The 17,807-nt window shown below is 27.9% G+C and overlaps 2 protein-coding genes across 2 annotated transcripts; one reads left to right on the top strand and one right to left on the bottom strand.

Moving 5' to 3' along the window:
* Positions 1–9,072: 9,072 nt before the first annotated feature.
* On the top strand, positions 9,073–10,296 carry LOC114175230 (gamma-glutamyl peptidase 3-like). The gene is made up of 3 exons (XM_085670465.1): positions 9,073–9,513; positions 9,660–9,992; positions 10,083–10,296. The coding sequence occupies exons 1-3, from the start codon at positions 9,073–9,075 to the stop codon at positions 10,179–10,181; spliced, it is 873 nt and encodes a 290-aa protein (XP_085526591.1). The 3' UTR covers positions 10,182–10,296.
* Positions 10,297–14,572: 4,276 nt separating this feature from the next.
* On the bottom strand, positions 14,573–17,466 carry LOC114177374 (AP2-like ethylene-responsive transcription factor At1g16060). Its single transcript, XM_028062692.2, has 8 exons — positions 17,001–17,466; positions 16,839–16,921; positions 16,690–16,698; positions 16,518–16,606; positions 16,325–16,398; positions 16,197–16,247; positions 15,991–16,067; positions 14,573–15,364 (listed from the first exon to the last, which is right to left on the bottom strand). The coding sequence occupies exons 1-8, from the start codon at positions 17,171–17,173 to the stop codon at positions 14,805–14,807; spliced, it is 1,116 nt and encodes a 371-aa protein (XP_027918493.1). The 5' UTR covers positions 17,174–17,466; the 3' UTR covers positions 14,573–14,804.
* Positions 17,467–17,807: the final 341 nt, after the last annotated feature.

Here is a 17,807-nt window from a genome sequence, read left to right as displayed (position 1 = left end):
GAAGTAAAAAGACAACATAAGTATTAATAGTATTTTTTTTTCAAATATTTTTAACAAGATTTTAATGTAATTCTTTAATTTGTAATGTGGTCTTCGTTTTATTAAAAATAATAAATGTGGTATAGTTAATGTTGTTACAATGAGTAATGATGAAAGTGAAATATGACCTACATATGATAAACTGTAAAAACCATCTTATTTTTTTAAATACTGAAAGGATTAATGAAATTGGAGTTTTCGTGAGTTACTAGAGATTAAAAGTTTAGAGACTAAATCTTTGTGTGGGAGTTTTCGTGATTGTGTATACGCAATTAAGGTTTTCATTTATTTTCCAAACGTGACAATAATCCTACACCAAACTCAAAAAAAGGAAGAGAGGAGGGAACCTAACCTAACTACACCAAATGAGAAAAATTTACTATTATTCTCTGAACGAGGTTAACACCAACCTCGTATCTACAAGAATAAGAATAGATCGAATTAGGACGTATAATCTATCCGTAATCTGGTTCACAACAAAAATATTTATCTGATATCTTTCTTGTTATAATCTTTTATTTAAAAAATACTTGTATGTTTCAGAAAACTCACAAGTATCCGTGGATACCTGCGATTATTTTAAAAGAAGATATTTCATAAATTTTTAAAATAAAATTTAATTCAAATTACAAAAAAATATGAAAAAAATACAAATTAAATTAAGTTTTAATTAAATTTAATCTAATAAAATATAAATTAAATTTTAATTTTAATTAAATTTAATTAAATAAAATATAAATTAATTTTAATTTTAGTTTTACTTTTAGTTTTTTTGTGGATAACGAATATCTACATGAATAGTTAACACGCTACTCGCATCCGACCTCTTTTATAAACAAATATTAAAATACACGCTACTGACTACTCGTGAGTAATAAATACTTACGAATACTAATTAACCGCTACAAATACTTACGGACATGGATATTTTTGTCATCAGTGATTGACATCACTTTTAATTCAAAATCTTTAGGTAATGGATTTATGAGTATTTTTTTCGCATATTGTACTCAACTTTTCATTTGTTTATCCAATATGATATTTTTTCAAATATTTTATTCTCAAGAACGAGTCTATTCTATATTAGCATGTCCCCTTCCAATGAAAGCATCACACCTGAATTTCCAACATTTTTTCTTAAAGGGTGAGAGTCCTTTCTACATCAACAATTTTCCTTAAGTGAAAACAAGTACTTTGATACTACTAATAAGTTTTTCTCAAATAGATTGATATTACTTTTTCCCTTCAAAAGTGAATTCCTTTTACATTGGTACATTTCCTTCAAGTTAAAACATGTACAATAATTTTTACTTATACACCCATTGTTATTGTTGTTGCAGTGACATTGTTGTATTGTTGTTTTATCATAACAATCTAAGCCAAATATCAAGACGAGACTCTCATATCATGAATGATTATTTTTTAAAAAAGATTCATTAAGAAGAGATTATATGATAAGAGTCTAACCCATATAAAAAATTTAATATCACTTTTAACCTAAATTTTGAAGACAATTAATTTTTAAACAATAAATTTATAATTCTTTTTCTTATACAGTACTTAAATTCTTCATTTTTATTAAAACTCACACTTGTATTTCTAAAAAACGTTTTTAAAAAATATGATAGCCATATTAAGAAAAAAAACATTAAAATCAAAATTAATATTAATCCTTTCACTCTCTATAGTAAAATAATCAATTTAATTCATATAAATTTAGTACTAACCCACAGAAAATAAAACAAGTACCATGGATATCTTCAACCACCCAACTGCATATTTATTGTATTCTATACATTTTTCAATCTAATCATGTCATAATATTAAATACATGTCACATTCCATGCATTTATTATCGATGTGTGCATGATATAGTTGACAACAATCAATATGACTTGATGCTTGATTAAAAAAAAATTCACTTTTATAAGTTTGGGTAAAATATGTTTTTCATATTTGCAAACAAAAAGTTGTTCGATTTTTATACAAAACTTGTAATTTTGTCTAAGTTTGAGGCACATAGGTTAATTATATAGTTAAATATTGAAGTGAAGATTATTATTTAATAAATATTTGTAATATGTTAATTTATTATATATTTTTATATAACAATTATCGTCAATTTTTTTTTAGAATAACGGTGAAAGTTAAGTAGGATTAATATAAAATGTTTAATTTGGGTTTTACTCGTGTGTTAATTGATCAATTAAATGTATTTCTACGTAATAACACCCGAATAAGATAACAATATTACGAGTTACCCTTTATATTATTTTTAAATGAAAATAATCTCTTTAAATAAAATTTATTTAATTTTTTTAAAGATCCCTTATAGAACTTAAAGCCATTAACCGAATATATTTCTTTATCTAATGCCAAAAACCTTACCAACTAGACATTTGTCTCTTTCTCCAATTTATGATAATTAGAATATGATTCAAAAGATGAGAAGTCTTTTAAAGTTTTGAAAGAAGGTGTCTCTGAAAAGAAAAAAAAAACTGAACATAATAAAACTTTGTATTTAAAATATTTATTCTAATTAAAATAATACTTAAAAATCTATCGAAAATGTTATGAAGTTAAATATTTAATGGAACACTAGACAAATATGAGTGCAATCTACATAAAATTATACCCGTTGCACAAAGATGAATAAATTCTGGTAATTATTTATAATATTTTAATTTTTAATAATATATGTTTTTATTACTTGTTTAATAAATGAGAGGATTTTGCGGGAGCAGGAAAAGTTGGGTGGAACTGTTCTCACTGTAATGTAATGGTTAGGTTTTTGTAACGAAGCAGAAACAGAAACAGCACCAATTTTGAAAGTTTGGTTCGGTATTGTATATATATATATTGAAAACACAGCGCTTGGGCCGAGGTTAAAGTTGTGGAGATAACCACCAAATACATAACATTCATTCGCTCCCCAATTTCTATTTTCTTGGGATGCTCAACTGCTTATCTCCTTAATCTCCGTTTCATTAATGCAATCCAACTGTTACACCTGTGGAGGGCCCATAAGCCCAAAAAAAGCCCACTTGCATCCTTAACAAATCGTTTTACACAAATATTATTTTTCAAAAATAATTCAACACAGTTCCACATAACTCAACTTTATCACAGTATTTTATTATAATTAAAAAACACTCATTAATAGAACATTATAGTTCTCACCAATTATATAAATACTTTGAATTAAAGGGAGCACAGCTTTAGGCTTTAACTAATCCTCTTTTTCCTTTTGTTTACCCAACTCACGGTTAATTATGACTAGTTTTTGACCAAGTAACTCCGATAACTAATTCAAATTTATGCACCTAATAGTCAACAATCATGATAAAAGATGAGTTTATTATTATTATTTTTGTTGTGCAGCAGCAGAACTGAGTTTTTTGTTTTTTGTTTTTCTTGGGAATTGGAAGATTGGAAGATGATTAGGTGAAAAATGAGAACGGTGAGCTCAAAGTTTTGATTGGAGAGCAGGAAGAGACAGAATGTGTGAGGAAAAGTCTTTTTTTTGGAGAGAGTAGGGTACTTAAACCGAGATAAGGTTGAACAGAAGAAACTGTTGTAGCTTGAAGAGTTTTTATCTTGAATAGGAAAAGTAAGAAAACACATGTGTAGGATTGAAGTTGAAGTACCATGATAATGCTGATTTATTAATACAACATAGAAGAAAGTCGAGAGTGTTGTAAATTTACGAAAATAAGGTCTGAAACAGAAAGGCCCAAAGTAGGTATGTTGGAAATGTTTGAGTTGTGGTCAAATGAAGAAAAAGGGGCCTAACATGTCTATCGCTTTCCACCTTCCACTGCTCTTCGTGTCCCAATTACAATATATCTTTCTTTACTTTATTTTTTACTCAATGTCATTCTTATATTTTTTTTTAAAAGATTTAGTGTGATATCTTTTATTAAATCGTCGTTAAAAGATGATAATTTCATATTCCTAAGCCCTTCTTTTTCTTTATTTGTGCTTCCATTCTTTTCCATACTAGTTCTCTTATTTCCCCAAGCTTCATAGTTTCTACCAATGCTCCAACCTCCTCCTCCTCCTACTTCTTCCCTCACTAATAAGAAAAGTCCTTGACAACCTCCACTTCTTTTCATGTTTCGAAAATAGGTTTGATCCTCATATTTGCATAAGCCTGAGGCTCCGAAGATAGGTATCTACATGTTTCAATTTCCTATACTTTTGTTTTTTCACATTTTGTCCATGACATATTATAAACCTTTGTGCCTTTCTGCGCATATGTCTTGTGGATTTTTGTTTTCTATACTTCTTTCAAGTAGTGTGTTTTTTTTGTCAAAACATAAGAGAGTAGTATGTATCGTATATAATTTGTACGTAGTAGAGGATTAGGGATGACAATACAAGTTTATTAACCCCATTTTAGTCTCTCTCGCATAAAAAATTCAGACTACTTTTTCTGCCCTGCCATGCATAACGTTTTTTCTGCGGCTCATATACAAATTTGAATAACTTTTTTATTTAATTAAATTAGTAGAAATAATAATTTCTATAAGGTCATTTCTTAAGACAAGTAATATTCATAATTATATAACTTATCATTTTTAAGTACAAGCCTACTGAAAATAAAAATTGTTTTGATCTATATTTAAACAAGAGAAGAAATGTGAAAGAGGGAGCTATTTTTGGATGTGTTAGACGTGAATCAGCCAACTACTTTTGGGTGGAAAAAAAATTGTGAGTGAACAAATTACTTACGAGAAAATATAGACATGTTGTACTAGTGCTTTAGGAATTTAAGTCAATACAGACTATGTGGGCCAAATGCGAGTCAGTCTATTGTTAACCGATGTGGGATGCAAATTATGTGGGGTGGGGGGACCAATGAGCTAAAATACTTAGCCCACCCCATATTTTTTCGTGTGGACGTGCATGTTGGCTCACATGGGCTACCTTGCATCATCATCCCTACCAAGGATCCATGTCTATTTTTTCTTTTCATTCCCCTTTCTTTTACCTAACGTCTTTAATGTATGTATGTTTAAAGTGTTTAAAGTCGTGGACAAGAAAGGGAGCATAAATGAAAAAGAAAAAAAAAGAATGACTTAGCATAGGTCATATCACTGACCTTTAACAATATTGTAATCTAATGAGAGCACCACATTGATGTAAATTCATGAATTTGGATTCTTGACTAAGTTTTTTTGTGTTGTTCCTCTACTGTGCCTCCATAATACACTTATTAACACTAATTTTGACGTTTTAAAATATATTAAAAATACATTTAAAATACAAATATAGTATACTTTTAATGTTCAACAGAGGACAACACAAAAAAGCTAGTAAAGAATCTGGACTAGTAAATTCATGCAGAAGATGGATAGGCTAGATGTAGAAAGATTTAAATATCTATCTCACAACAAATATAATAACTCACACAAAAGTGTTTTCAATTTATTTGTTCGGTATTACCTTTTGAAACTTTGTGGTATTTATAATGTTCAAAAATCTTTTGCTTATCGATCTAACCATATATCTTGAAAGAGGAGTACATTTTATTTTGTCATTATACATGTCTGATTCTCAACTCTTTGTAATATGTTCTTTATTTATAATTTTATCCTACATATTCTTTGTTAATAATGATTTGACTAAATCAATTTTTTTATCCATATTAATGTATTATTATTATTATCATTATATTATTATTTTTTTTTTCTAACATCGATTTTTAATTATGTTAAAGCTATAATCTAATAGAAAAAAACCACAAAATGAGACTTTTTGTTTTCAAAAATAGGAGTACATAATAATACTAAAAAAATATTGAACCACTATTTCAAATATAAAACAAAAATTACTATTGAGCTTAACCTCCATATCTTTAATAAATCTTATATCATTCTTATGTCATCTATTTTAATTTTTAAAAAAAAAATCACCGCACAATTTGAAAAAGTTCTCATTAAAATGTTTACATGGAGTATAATGAAATTGGAAAGACTCAAACAATAATAGAATAAGTTAGTATATTAGGCTAAAAGTACATGTTTTATTTTTTACTGTTTTATCCATTTTTTTTTTTGTAAAAAATAAGAGTCGACAATAATTTTTCTTTAAAATATTATCATTAACTTTAACTACATTGGTACAAATTAAGTTGATATTAAAAATATATTTTATTTAGTTAACTCTAAATTAAATAAATTTTAAAATAAACGTAATTTTTCTAGATTTAACTGACACTATATTATTTTAATTAAAAACAATTTAAGTATTTGTAACTAATTAATATCGATTTAGCCAACGTTACATGTATTTAACTTTCAAAAACAAATATGAAACAATTAGCATCAATAATTTAAAAATTTGTTGTCTATCCAATACAAATGCAACATTATTTACTAATTAATATAGTGAGAATTATGCTTCAAATTCACTTTTTTAAGAGCTAAAATTGAAAAACAAAAAAACAACTTTCACGGGTAGTTTGATTTTATAGCACAAACAACTATATATATTTTTCTAATGGTTGACTATTCTGGTCATATTCTTTTATGTAGCACGAAATAATGCATCAAAACCTAAGTCTGTAAAACTTAGGGTGATGGAAACCTTATTCTGTGGACATTAACAAATTAATTTTAAAATCTTAATGTTCTTAATATTAATATCTTAGCCATAACTTAAAAAAAGAAGTAATATATTCCACTAGCCTACCATTTACTTTTAATATGCCTAAAGATACATTCATTTAGGCGTATAAGTCTTGAAAGAGTGTTTTCTAACCTAATTTATGCTGTGTAGATTAGCTCATATGAGAAGTAAGACGCAAGAAATGAAAATAAAATTGTATGAATCAGATAAAATAATAATTACATTTATTATTTATTTTTAATAATACTTTTAATTGTTTATTATTATAATTTAAAAAATATAGTAATAAAATGTTTACCACATTATTTGATTATATTGGATTATGTATAATGTACGTTAACCTAATGAATTATAATGTTATTATATGTTGATAACAATATGTAATTGATTATGTTTTTTTTTTTTAAATTAGTGGGTTTTTTTTCTAATTCGAGCTTTCCATACATGTTAAAAATAAATAAACGAAATATTGTTAACAAATTTGTTAGTTCATAAATACGAAAAAAAAAAACTAAATAGTAGAAATCTCATACCAATTATGATGAAATAAAAGTAATCCTTAATGATAGGACATAATATCATACCATATTATTTTATATTATATATAATATTATTTATATTTAGAGGAAAAAGACAAAGTAAATTAAATGGTCTAGCGTTGATGTTGGTTTTGATGTATCATTTTTGTAGGAAGGTCTTTGAAATCAAAGATTGAGCATTCTGCATCAACATTCTTGGGTTCTTCAATATCTCTGCAACAACAGTCTTGGATCACGTGACCTTTTCATTTCATTTTTTTTTCTTGGTAATATTCATTTAATAATTTTTTTATCCAAACTAAATTATAAAATATATAATTTATTTGTATTCTAATATAATCTTAAATAAATTATTCATTATCTTCATTTCAAATCTCTATTCCTTTTAAAAAGAAATGGTAAAGTATGAAATTTTAATCATGAAACGTAGAAATTAAATATCATGTCTTTTTCTTAAATATATTTCAAGCATAAATAGTTGTTCAAACGAGAAACTTATTTGTTCCTTTTTTATTATCTCCACAAGTATGAAATATATACGACAAAAAAAATCACTTTTACCTTTTATTTTATTCTTTTACGTATAAAATGAGATTTCAAAAAATTAAAGAATTATTTTGTCCTATAGTTATTTATTCAATTAATGAATGAAATTATACACTAGATCAAAATTGGGAGGAGTACTGTTTTATTTTTTTTCTACCAACTTCAAATTTCTATTAGTATTCTTTTTATACTATACATAAATTGGATAATTTAAAAAGAAAAATATACGTTACTAATGTTACTAATATTTTGTGTATTTTGATGTTTCTATAACAATAAAAGAAAAAAAAACATTTTGAATAGGTATCAATTGCTCACAACAATACCTCCTAATATTGGCCACCCACAATACCATAAAATGGATTGACTTCAATCTCCAAAACATAGAGATGTAGCACTATAAGGATTAAAACTTAAAATTTGACTTACTAAACTTTAGTCTACGACACATACTTAAAAAATATTCTGTCTACATCTCTTTAAATTCGAATAAAATCTATACTGGAACAATAATACGTATTTAGTGACTTTAACTAAATTATTCATTCTTTGCTACTAAATACTGTCAGCATTGCGTATAGATGAGATGGATTTAGCAAAGAATAAGAATTGGATGCTCGTTAATGACATCTCACGTATATCCTTAATTAGCTTATACTTCATGATGTTTGAAACGTGGTTTGTTCATATCAAATACTATCTTTCAAATAAGTAGGTTTTAGATTTTTTTTTTAATGAGCAATGATTTTTTAATTTTGGAGAATTAAAAACTATATATATGTGATTTATGCTATTGGTGAAAAAAATTATAAAAATAAGAAATTTTGAATGTTTGTCTAATGGTGTGCATTATTAGAAAGGTACTTGAAAGATTTAGATTAAATTTAAATATCATAACATTTAAATAAAAAGTATTTTGTATTTTAGGTAAGAGTGTTGGTGGATTAATAAATTGATCCACTTACGAATAATTTTTTTTTAAAATTTATTTTATATATTTATTGTATTAGAATGAAAGTATATTGATTTTAAATATTAAATTTTAACTTTATATAATTAAAAATAATAAATAATTATAATAAAAAAATTAAAAAAATATATAAAAATTAATAATATTATGTTTGATGTGTTATGCGTCAATTCACCTTCTTTCTGAATTAAGTTCAACCTACCTTTAAAAAAAATGAGCTATGGTTTTGTCCCTGTTTTGCATGGGCCACAAGTGGGAACCACAGTATGAGACTTCTTCCGACATTGTTTCACGAATATACATGTCTGCTCTTAGAGATCCTAAAAAAAACAAGTTATTTAGATAATGTACTGGGGAATTACCATCTATATAAGACCTTTTGCTCAGCGACCCAACACACAAAAATTTGGTTTCTCTATTTCTCTTTCTAACAACCACAACTCATTTTTTTCAAGCCTGAAAAAAATGGCAATTGATTGTGGAAGTAGAAGATATGCTATGCTGCAAGCAGTGCAAGATTCTGACTATGTAGAGAAAGTGTACGGTGGCTACTACAACGTCTATGTACAAGCCTTTGGGGAAGAGGGAGATGTGTGGGATTTGTTCAGAGTGTATGAGGGGGATTTTCCCGAATTCAATGATCTGCATAAATATGATGGGTTTGTGATCACTGGTAGCCCTAGTGATGCTTATGGAAACGATTACTGGATCCTTAAACTTTGTTTCATTTTGCAAATCATTGTTGGCATGGAGAAGAAGGTCCTTGGCATTTGCTTTGGCCACCAGGTATATGTGTTAATGCTTATTTGGACCTTAGTTTCTGAGTAAAGGGTCATCAAATTAGAAACTTTGAGAGTTTGTTCATTTTGTAATAATTATCTTAACAAGCATAGTTGAGAGTTGTAATTTTGTGAATGATGTTGATGTTATAGGTACTGTGCAGGGCTTTGGGTGGAAGGGTAGGGAAATCGAAGACAGGGTGGGATATTGGGTATAGAGAAGTGAATTTGATGAAAGATGTAGGTGGATGTTATAGGTACCTTGATCATCATGAAATGTCATCATTCCTTTCGATCATAGAGGTGCACCAAGATGAGGTTTATGAGGTTCCTGTGGGTGCAGAAGTGATTGCATCTTCAGAGAAAACTAGAGTGGAAATGTTTGCAATTGCAGACCACATTCTTGGAATTCAGGGTCATCCTGAGTACACCACAGATATACTGTTTAATCTCATTGATCGCCTTCGCGACATGGATGTCATTGAGGTAACATTTAAGTACCATATTCATTTCACAGTTTTGTTATTGTTTTTGGTGTTCGAATGTATGAGTGGAGGCTTGTTATGGTTATGATAGAAAGGATTAGCAGAAGATTTGAAGTGTCAGCTTGAGTCTGCTGAGCCAGACCAAGAATGCTGGAAGATGATATGTAGGAGCTTTCTTAAGGGGAAATAGATCTCCACTCCAGCACTTGTTATCCCTTCTATGCACTTACATTTAAGACCTTAGCAAACATATAAATAAATAAATAAATAAATTTAGGATGGTGCTAAAATTAACTAAGGGTACTAGGTTAAAAATAATTAGTACCCATTAAATTTCACAAAAGTGTATGATTAATTGTGATTTTAAATAAAATTTGATTTAATGCAGTTTTATTTTATTTAAAAAAAAAATATCTAAAAATATTGTATACTTGTGTTAATATTTTATTTAATATTCATAGATAAAATTTAAAATTTAAAAAATAATTAAATAATAAAATAATTATATTTTAATGTTGTTAAAAAATTAAAATATAATTAAACATAAAAACATTTAAATTAACAAAAAAATCAATAAAAAATAATATTAAACATATAAAAAGTTTAAAAAAAGATAATAATTAAAGTATTAATATGAGTTTTTATTGAATTTTCAAAATGTTAATTTTGTATCAGAGAATTATTTGCTTAAAAATTTTAAAAGATATTTTTGTTTTTATAAAAACTATTATAAATATTTATATTATTTTAATTAATAAAATTAATTATATAAAAATAATGAAACTAAATTAGGATTCTAATTAAGATTCTCCATAAACTTCTATTCACTTTTTTCATGTACTAGTTTTATCGACATGCAATATTAGCCACTAAATTTTTAAATATATATTTCATCCTTTAACATTTAAAAGTTTGATTAAATTTCTACATCTTTTAACCAAGTTTTATTGTTTATTATTTTTAACTTAATAAAGTGATTATTATTTAGTTTTATCATCTTACTTAATTATCTTGTTTATTTTATTTTAAGTGTTAGGAAAATATGAGATTTATATAAAATAATATCATTGTTAACCATGTGAGATTACAAGTGCTTTTTATTAATTTTATAGAAATATATTAAATAACAATATTATCATACTTTAATGTTATTTTCTCTTTTTTTAGGCAACTAAACATTATTGTCACTACCATCCATGTAGGTCATCATAACAATTTTTATCCAACACGGTTTCAAACCAAAACATAAAAAGTTAATATATTAATCACAAAAATATAAATTAAGTGAGCAAAATAATATTTTCAAATGATTAACACTTCTTATACTAAAGTTATTATATTGATCTCATTGAGTTAAAGTAATGACTAGTTGGAAGTAGAAGTGTACACGACATTTTCACTAACATTTCATGTTTCACATCTTAAGATGAGTCCATATCATTTGGTCATGTGAACATTAATTATTATTGTCAAATTCATTTGGGATTAATGCAATTAAAGCTATTTTGGTTCATAATCAATATACAAGATTTTTTGAATATATTTAAGTATATAATAAAAATTTTGAACTTATAAAGTCTAACATATTTATAAGGATATATTTTTATTTGTGATCAATGGGAGATCGTTAGCAAAAATTTGAATTATATATATATATATATATATATATATATATATGTGTGTTAAAGCCATTATATTCTATTATTAAAAAGAGTATATAAATGTCATGAAAATTTTAACTTTGTAGATGTCAACAATATTATAATTTGTTGGAGTTAAATTAAGTATATTGAAAAAGTAAGTGAAAGAAAGAAATTATAGTACCCATGTGAAAATACGTACAAAAATTATGTTCTTTCTCTTTCTTCTCGATCCAGAAAATAAAAATAAAAAAACTTGTTTTACATGATTCCCAATAACCAATCCGATCAACATTCTTATTTTTACATTTAGAATTAAAGATGATAAAAAAAATTTGTACTTGCTAATATTTATGTGTAAAATTTGTGATATATACTAAATGAACATTTTTAATGTGTGTAATAAGTATTAATATTACCCATGAATTTTATTTGAGTATTTTTTTATTTTAAGTATTTAAAATAAAATTATTTGTGAAAAAATCAATCACAAAGGAATTACTTAAAAAAATTTACTTCATATATTTTTATTTTTATATAAATAATTAAAATTGAAATTAATTTGTAAAATAGTAGTCTTTTTTTTAAATTATATATTTTAATGTAATTTATTAAATTTTATTTTAGAAAAAAAGTAAATTTATAATATTTTATCGAGTTATTTGATTCGAATTGTACTTAAAATTAAATTTTATTATCTAAGTTTATATTTTAAATTTTTACTTTTAAATAATTTTATTTAAAGTTTTAAGAAATAAAATATAAAAATATCCACAAATATATATAGAATTCTCGTAAGTATAAAAAATGAAAAAACCTCAAATACTTTTTCACGGATCATCAACAATATAAGAAGACGACCAATGAGATAGATTTTCTTAATAGAATAAGTAGTGAATAGACACTGATCTGCTCGTACAAGATGGATTGCTATCCCTAATAAAAATGAAAATCGAATAATTTAAAAAAAGTAATAAATAAAGTTGATGGGGTGTTTGATAAAATGTGTGATACCATTCTTAAATGGAATATATATATTTCTTAAAATGAGTATTTAATGGCTCTGGAACTTTGGTAATTTAAATTAGAAGTTAAATAAAAAATATTTAGTGGAACAAATCATGTTTCTATAGAAGGGCTATCACCTATATGTGTGTGTGATTTGTATCTTCGATCACTGGTTTTCTTGTGTTTCCGTTATTTTATCCCTCCACTTTTATTTGCCCTTTTTTTCATTTTAATTCAAAGAAACGAGAGGATTATAAAATTATTGATGGGGCGCTGTACATGATACTGTAGATTGGTGCTTGCTAGATATATTAGAACAGGTCATACATTAATTTTAATGGTGACATGAAAGCCGAATCCAGATTCTTTATCGATTATTTTGACGTTGTCTTTTACTGAATATTAAAAATACATTATAATTAGTAGTAATATGTATATTATGAAGAGATAAAAAAAATAGCAGAACAAAATTCAACGAAGAATTCAAATTCTCGAAAGCGATGGTTTTAGCTATCATTCTCATCATTCATCAATAGTTGTTATAGAGTGTTACTGATGTTTCATATTCAAGAGATATGTGTGTATGTCATCTCTTTTCCTCCGAACAAATAACAGAGTAGTTTGTTTTTCTTAAAGCTCAAAGTTAGGTTTTTTTTAGGCACTGAATCTTCTGTTTTTTGCTTTAGTTTTGAAACCAAGGCTTATTTTGGGGTTTACTTACAAGGGTGCAATTGGGTATTCCAGTGAAATTTATGTGCAGAATGGCATTGGATGTGATGTTCCCTGGGTCAGCTGCAGCCACTGCAAAGGTTGTCCCAGACAAATGAATTCTAGGTAAATTCATTTCTCTCTATTCATTCAACATCATGTTTATGAAACAGAAAAACCAGCAGAGCCACAAAATTTATGAGCTCAATATTTTTACCCCATCGGTTGCTCTGAGCAAAGGTGCTATAATTGAATGCAATCATCAGATATGCCAGCTGTTCCAGTCAGAACAAGCACTGCTCTTACACTCTCCATATGGAGATGGTAACACTATTACATGCCAAAATAAAATTGCATTTGGATGCTGTTTTTAGGGATCTGTGACAAAAAAAAATCTTCAGTACAGTTTTTTTTTTTTTTGGAGTTTTCAATTTTAGCCTGAAATGGTTGACACCATCCTTTTTCTTCGTGATTGTTGGTTTAATCTTGGTAAACATTAGCGTGTGAAAGGATAAGTTGTAAGTACTTGATGGAGCAGTTGAATTCGGTCCTTAACCCAGAAGAAAACACATGTACCAGAGTTAGATGCATATTCATTAGTAACATCAAACTTTTGTACCTCAAATTTTATGAAAACAGGTTTTTGTCCTTCAGTAGTTTCAAAGAATGTCCTTCCACATCTCTTTCAACGGCCAAACATTGCAAATTGGCTCATCAGTTTTCGTAATTGTGTAAACTCTTAAAAAGCTATAACACAAACGATTAAACAAAGCTTATTCAAACTCACTTGAAGTACAAGCCAAAAGTGTACATATATAATTTCATTTTAGTCATTCAACTGCAAGAAATTTCTGCATTTTAAAATCCAAGAACTTGACCACAAATAAAAGCTTTCTTTTATTTAGAATAATCAACCCTTGTATACATAATGTAAATTTAACTCTTTTATTAAGAGAGTCAATATGGAATAAATCCAAAGATTCAATTTGTTAATAAGATTTTATGTGATTAAAAGTATATGGTTTGCTTGCATTCTAGAGCCTTAAATATGTTGAGAAGTATAGAAATACATTGATTAATGAAGATTTAGCCCTCCTAATTTTCTTTAAAAAATAAAATAAACTAAACTGTTATTATATATTTAAGTATTTGCCAATAACTCATTAAACTGAATTAAATGTTAGTATTATTATAAAAAAAAATTATTGACTAGTGGAATATAGAGTTATCACAAACATGGTTCAATTCAGATCCATTTCCAAAGCAATTAATATTCACAGATTGAAAATAAGTCCACTTATTATAATATTTTTGTGAATGGTGACCCTCTTCGAAAACCTTAAACTTGAGTGAAGAAGATTCCAGAGTGGTCTTTAACACATATAATCAACCAATTAAATAAATAAACAAACATATAATTTTTCTTCTCTGCATGCATTGATTATGCAAACCTCACTTCAACTCTGGAACTCGTCGCAGTGATAAAACGGCACAATGGAGCTGAACTCGTTGAACTTGAACATGAGATCATCCACTTCCTCGTATCTGTCGGAATCTTCATACTCAAAGTACGTTTGAATGTGATCGGGAAACGCACACTGTGGCAACTCAGACTCCATCTGTGTCGACATATTGGCCACCGATGTCATCTCCATCATTTCCTTGAACTTCGACGACTGAAGCAGAAGCTCCAACGCTGACGTGGCACCCGCTGCACGGGGCTGATGTGGCACCGACGTGGCTTCTTCTACAACAGTACTATTCAGTGAATCCTGGTTGTGGAGGAAGCTTAGTTTTTGCTCATGTTCTTGATCAGGGTTTGGGGTGAAGTTGCTGCTGCTGCTGCAATTATTGTTATTCATGTCACTGAGATTAATGCTAATCTGCTCATTATTGTTGTTATTATTAGGGTTAAGCCACTTAATGTAACGGCTGAGATCGAAATTGGTGACAGCGTTGAGTCCACGGTATTCTATAGCTGCGAGGTCATAGGCCGTAGCAGCTTCTTCTTGGGTAGCTGTGATAATTATATACATAAATTAAAGATGACAGATTTGAGATTTTTATAATGATTGATATCAAATCATCAATTTTTTAAACTTTGTTTATTAATGATAATGACATGTTATTGTATAGTGCGTAGCAGAAAAAGGTTAAGTTAACAAATCAGTTAAGAGTTGGTGGCTTTTCTGCCTGCCCCCATTGAATACTGCTGATAAATTCGCCATACATGACCCATGCAAACCCATGCCATGGGAATAGGCTAATTAAATAATAACCGAATTGAATGTGATGGATCAAACCAAACAGATTCATTCAATGGTTTTGGTTCACAAAACTCACTCTGAAAGTTCTTTCATTTAAGTTTCAAATGGTGATAATTTTATGGCACTTGTTTTATTAATTCACGAAATGAAAATAAAAACTTCATCTTTGAGAAGTCAGACGTTAAATATTATTTGTAATGATAATTGCTAAGGTTAAACTTTATATAATAGAAGATACTAAAGAACAAACAAAGCGTTAGTTACGTAAAGATCCAAAGCACATTTTCGTGTATTAATTACGTACTAATGATATTATAGTATTTCATTTTCTTCTTATTTCATTGCTGGCTAGAAGTATTTTGGGTGATGAACGTACCGTAAGTTCCCAGATAAAGATATTTATTGCCAAAAACTTTGCCAATCCGAGCCTCCCACCTTCCATTGTGATGATGTCTAATCATGAGAAAAATCACGAAAATATGATTAATTAACTATAATTAAGATGATCATTACCACTGATGCATGGTTGATCTCCAAATACAAAATGGTTGTCTTTGATGCATAATATAGATATAAATATACCTTGCAACCCCTCTGTATTTAGAAATCCCTCGAGAGAAACCACTGCTTTTCCTGCAGTTTAATATTGAATAAGTTCTTGATCTGCATATATAAGGAATAGTTTTTTCTGCAAAATCTCATGTTTTTACCTCCTCAGAGATCCAATATACTCCTCTCGTGATTGACCTCCCATTTCTTTCAGTTCGTTCAGATAGTTTGATAACTGCGATTAAAACACAAATTTAGTGTGTTTTGTTCTAAATTAATCCACACGCACGATGCATACATATATGTAATATGAAAAACCACAGAACATAGATTAGTTAGAATATTATTAAGTACCGGAAAATTAAGAATGGTATCTTGACCCCAGTATTTAAGTGCAGCTAGATCATAAGCATGTGCTGCTGCGACTTCATTGTCATAAGCACCTGAATTACAGAACCAATTGCTTAATATCCATGTAACTGAACATGCTGATTAATTCTTTTTTAATATAATCTAATACACGTACCAAGGTAAACTGAGATAGTTACGTATGTCAAGAACCCCCACAAGATTGTGAACACCACATGGAAGTAAATTACATTAAAAACATTAGCGAACTTCATCAAACATTAAAACTGCACATATACACATGTAAGTATTTAAAGAGCATGAAACCTTGTCGTCCTTTTTTGTTCTGTGATTCATTCCAGCAATGCTTGTCCCATAAATGAGCTTCGTATCGACCAGTCCATCGGTGCCTGAAGATGAACGAACACCCATTAAATGGAATTAGCTAATGATACGTAAAATTATTGGAATTGAAGAAGATGTATTAACCTTGTGACTCCTCGGTATATGGAGCTGCGTTGAGGAGGGGAGTCTCTGGGGACACTTCTCCTTGTTCGTTTGACCTTGGTGGGGACAGTGTTTGTCGCATTAAGATTGTTGGCAATGTTGGTTGCATTATTGTTTTTCTGGGTTCGAAGCTGTGAGTGTGATCTTTTGGCCATGGAAAAGATTGCACCATGCGAGAGGAAAAGAAGAATGAGATATAGATGTTGATGATATTAATGGTTAATTAGAAAAAAAAAAAGTTTATATATATGTATATATAGAAATGTATGAATATGAAATATATATAAGTAGTGATTGAAGTGATGAAGAGGGTTTATTTATAAAGGAATGGGGTAAAGGATGGGTTAGAATAGATTGTGCTGGCAAAGATGGGGATAGCCGGCTCAAACATGGATGTTTCTGGCCGTCTGTAAAATCGGCTCTATGTTAAATTCTTTCCCTCTTGTCTTCACTCTCACTTTCTGCATGTCATGTACCTTTCAATACGTTTTCATATCTCTTTTATTTCTTAATTTTATCATTTTTTTTCTACTTTATTAACGCTTATTATCTTCATTCATATATGGAAAATTATATTATGAATTTCATTTTTAAACTCTTATATTTTATTTCCTGAGGTGGTTTAGTGGTTTAGTATAAGTCATTAATTCTTTCAAAGAAAAAGATAATGGTATATTAATCAATGACTCACACTAAATTATATCAGAAAGTAAAAGATAAGAGTAAAAAATGAGAGTCATAGTATCATTATACTTCATATATCACCACCTTCCTTCTCTTCTCATCTTT

Source organism: Vigna unguiculata, chromosome 3, assembly GCF_037176805.1.
Source record: "Vigna unguiculata cultivar grain cowpea cultivar isolate G323 ecotype 2 chromosome 3, ASM3717680v1, whole genome shotgun sequence".
NCBI lineage: Eukaryota > Viridiplantae > Streptophyta > Magnoliopsida > Fabales > Fabaceae > Vigna > Vigna unguiculata.
Note: the sequence above shows the minus strand (reverse complement) of the source record. Positions and strands in the feature narration are given on the sequence as shown.

Excerpts from the sequence above, each read along its gene's own strand:
- LOC114175230 (XM_085670465.1), top strand. The coding sequence starts at position 9,073 with ATGTACTGGGGAATTACCATCTATATAAGACCTTTTGCTCAGCGACCC. Across the intron at positions 9,514-9,659 it reads GCATTTGCTTTGGCCACCAG|GTACTGTGCAGGGCTTTGGG; the intron begins GTATATGTGTTA and ends TTGATGTTATAG. Across the intron at positions 9,993-10,082 it reads GCGACATGGATGTCATTGAG|AAAGGATTAGCAGAAGATTT; the intron begins GTAACATTTAAG and ends TGGTTATGATAG.
- LOC114177374 (XM_028062692.2), bottom strand. The coding sequence starts at position 17,173 with ATGGCCAAAAGATCACACTCACAGCTTCGAACCCAGAAAAACAATAAT. Across the intron at positions 16,922-17,000 it reads ATATACCGAGGAGTCACAAG|GCACCGATGGACTGGTCGAT; the intron begins GTTAATACATCT and ends GTTCATCTTCAG. Across the intron at positions 15,365-15,990 it reads TCTTTATCTGGGAACTTACG|CTACCCAAGAAGAAGCTGCT; the intron begins GTACGTTCATCA and ends TAATTATCACAG.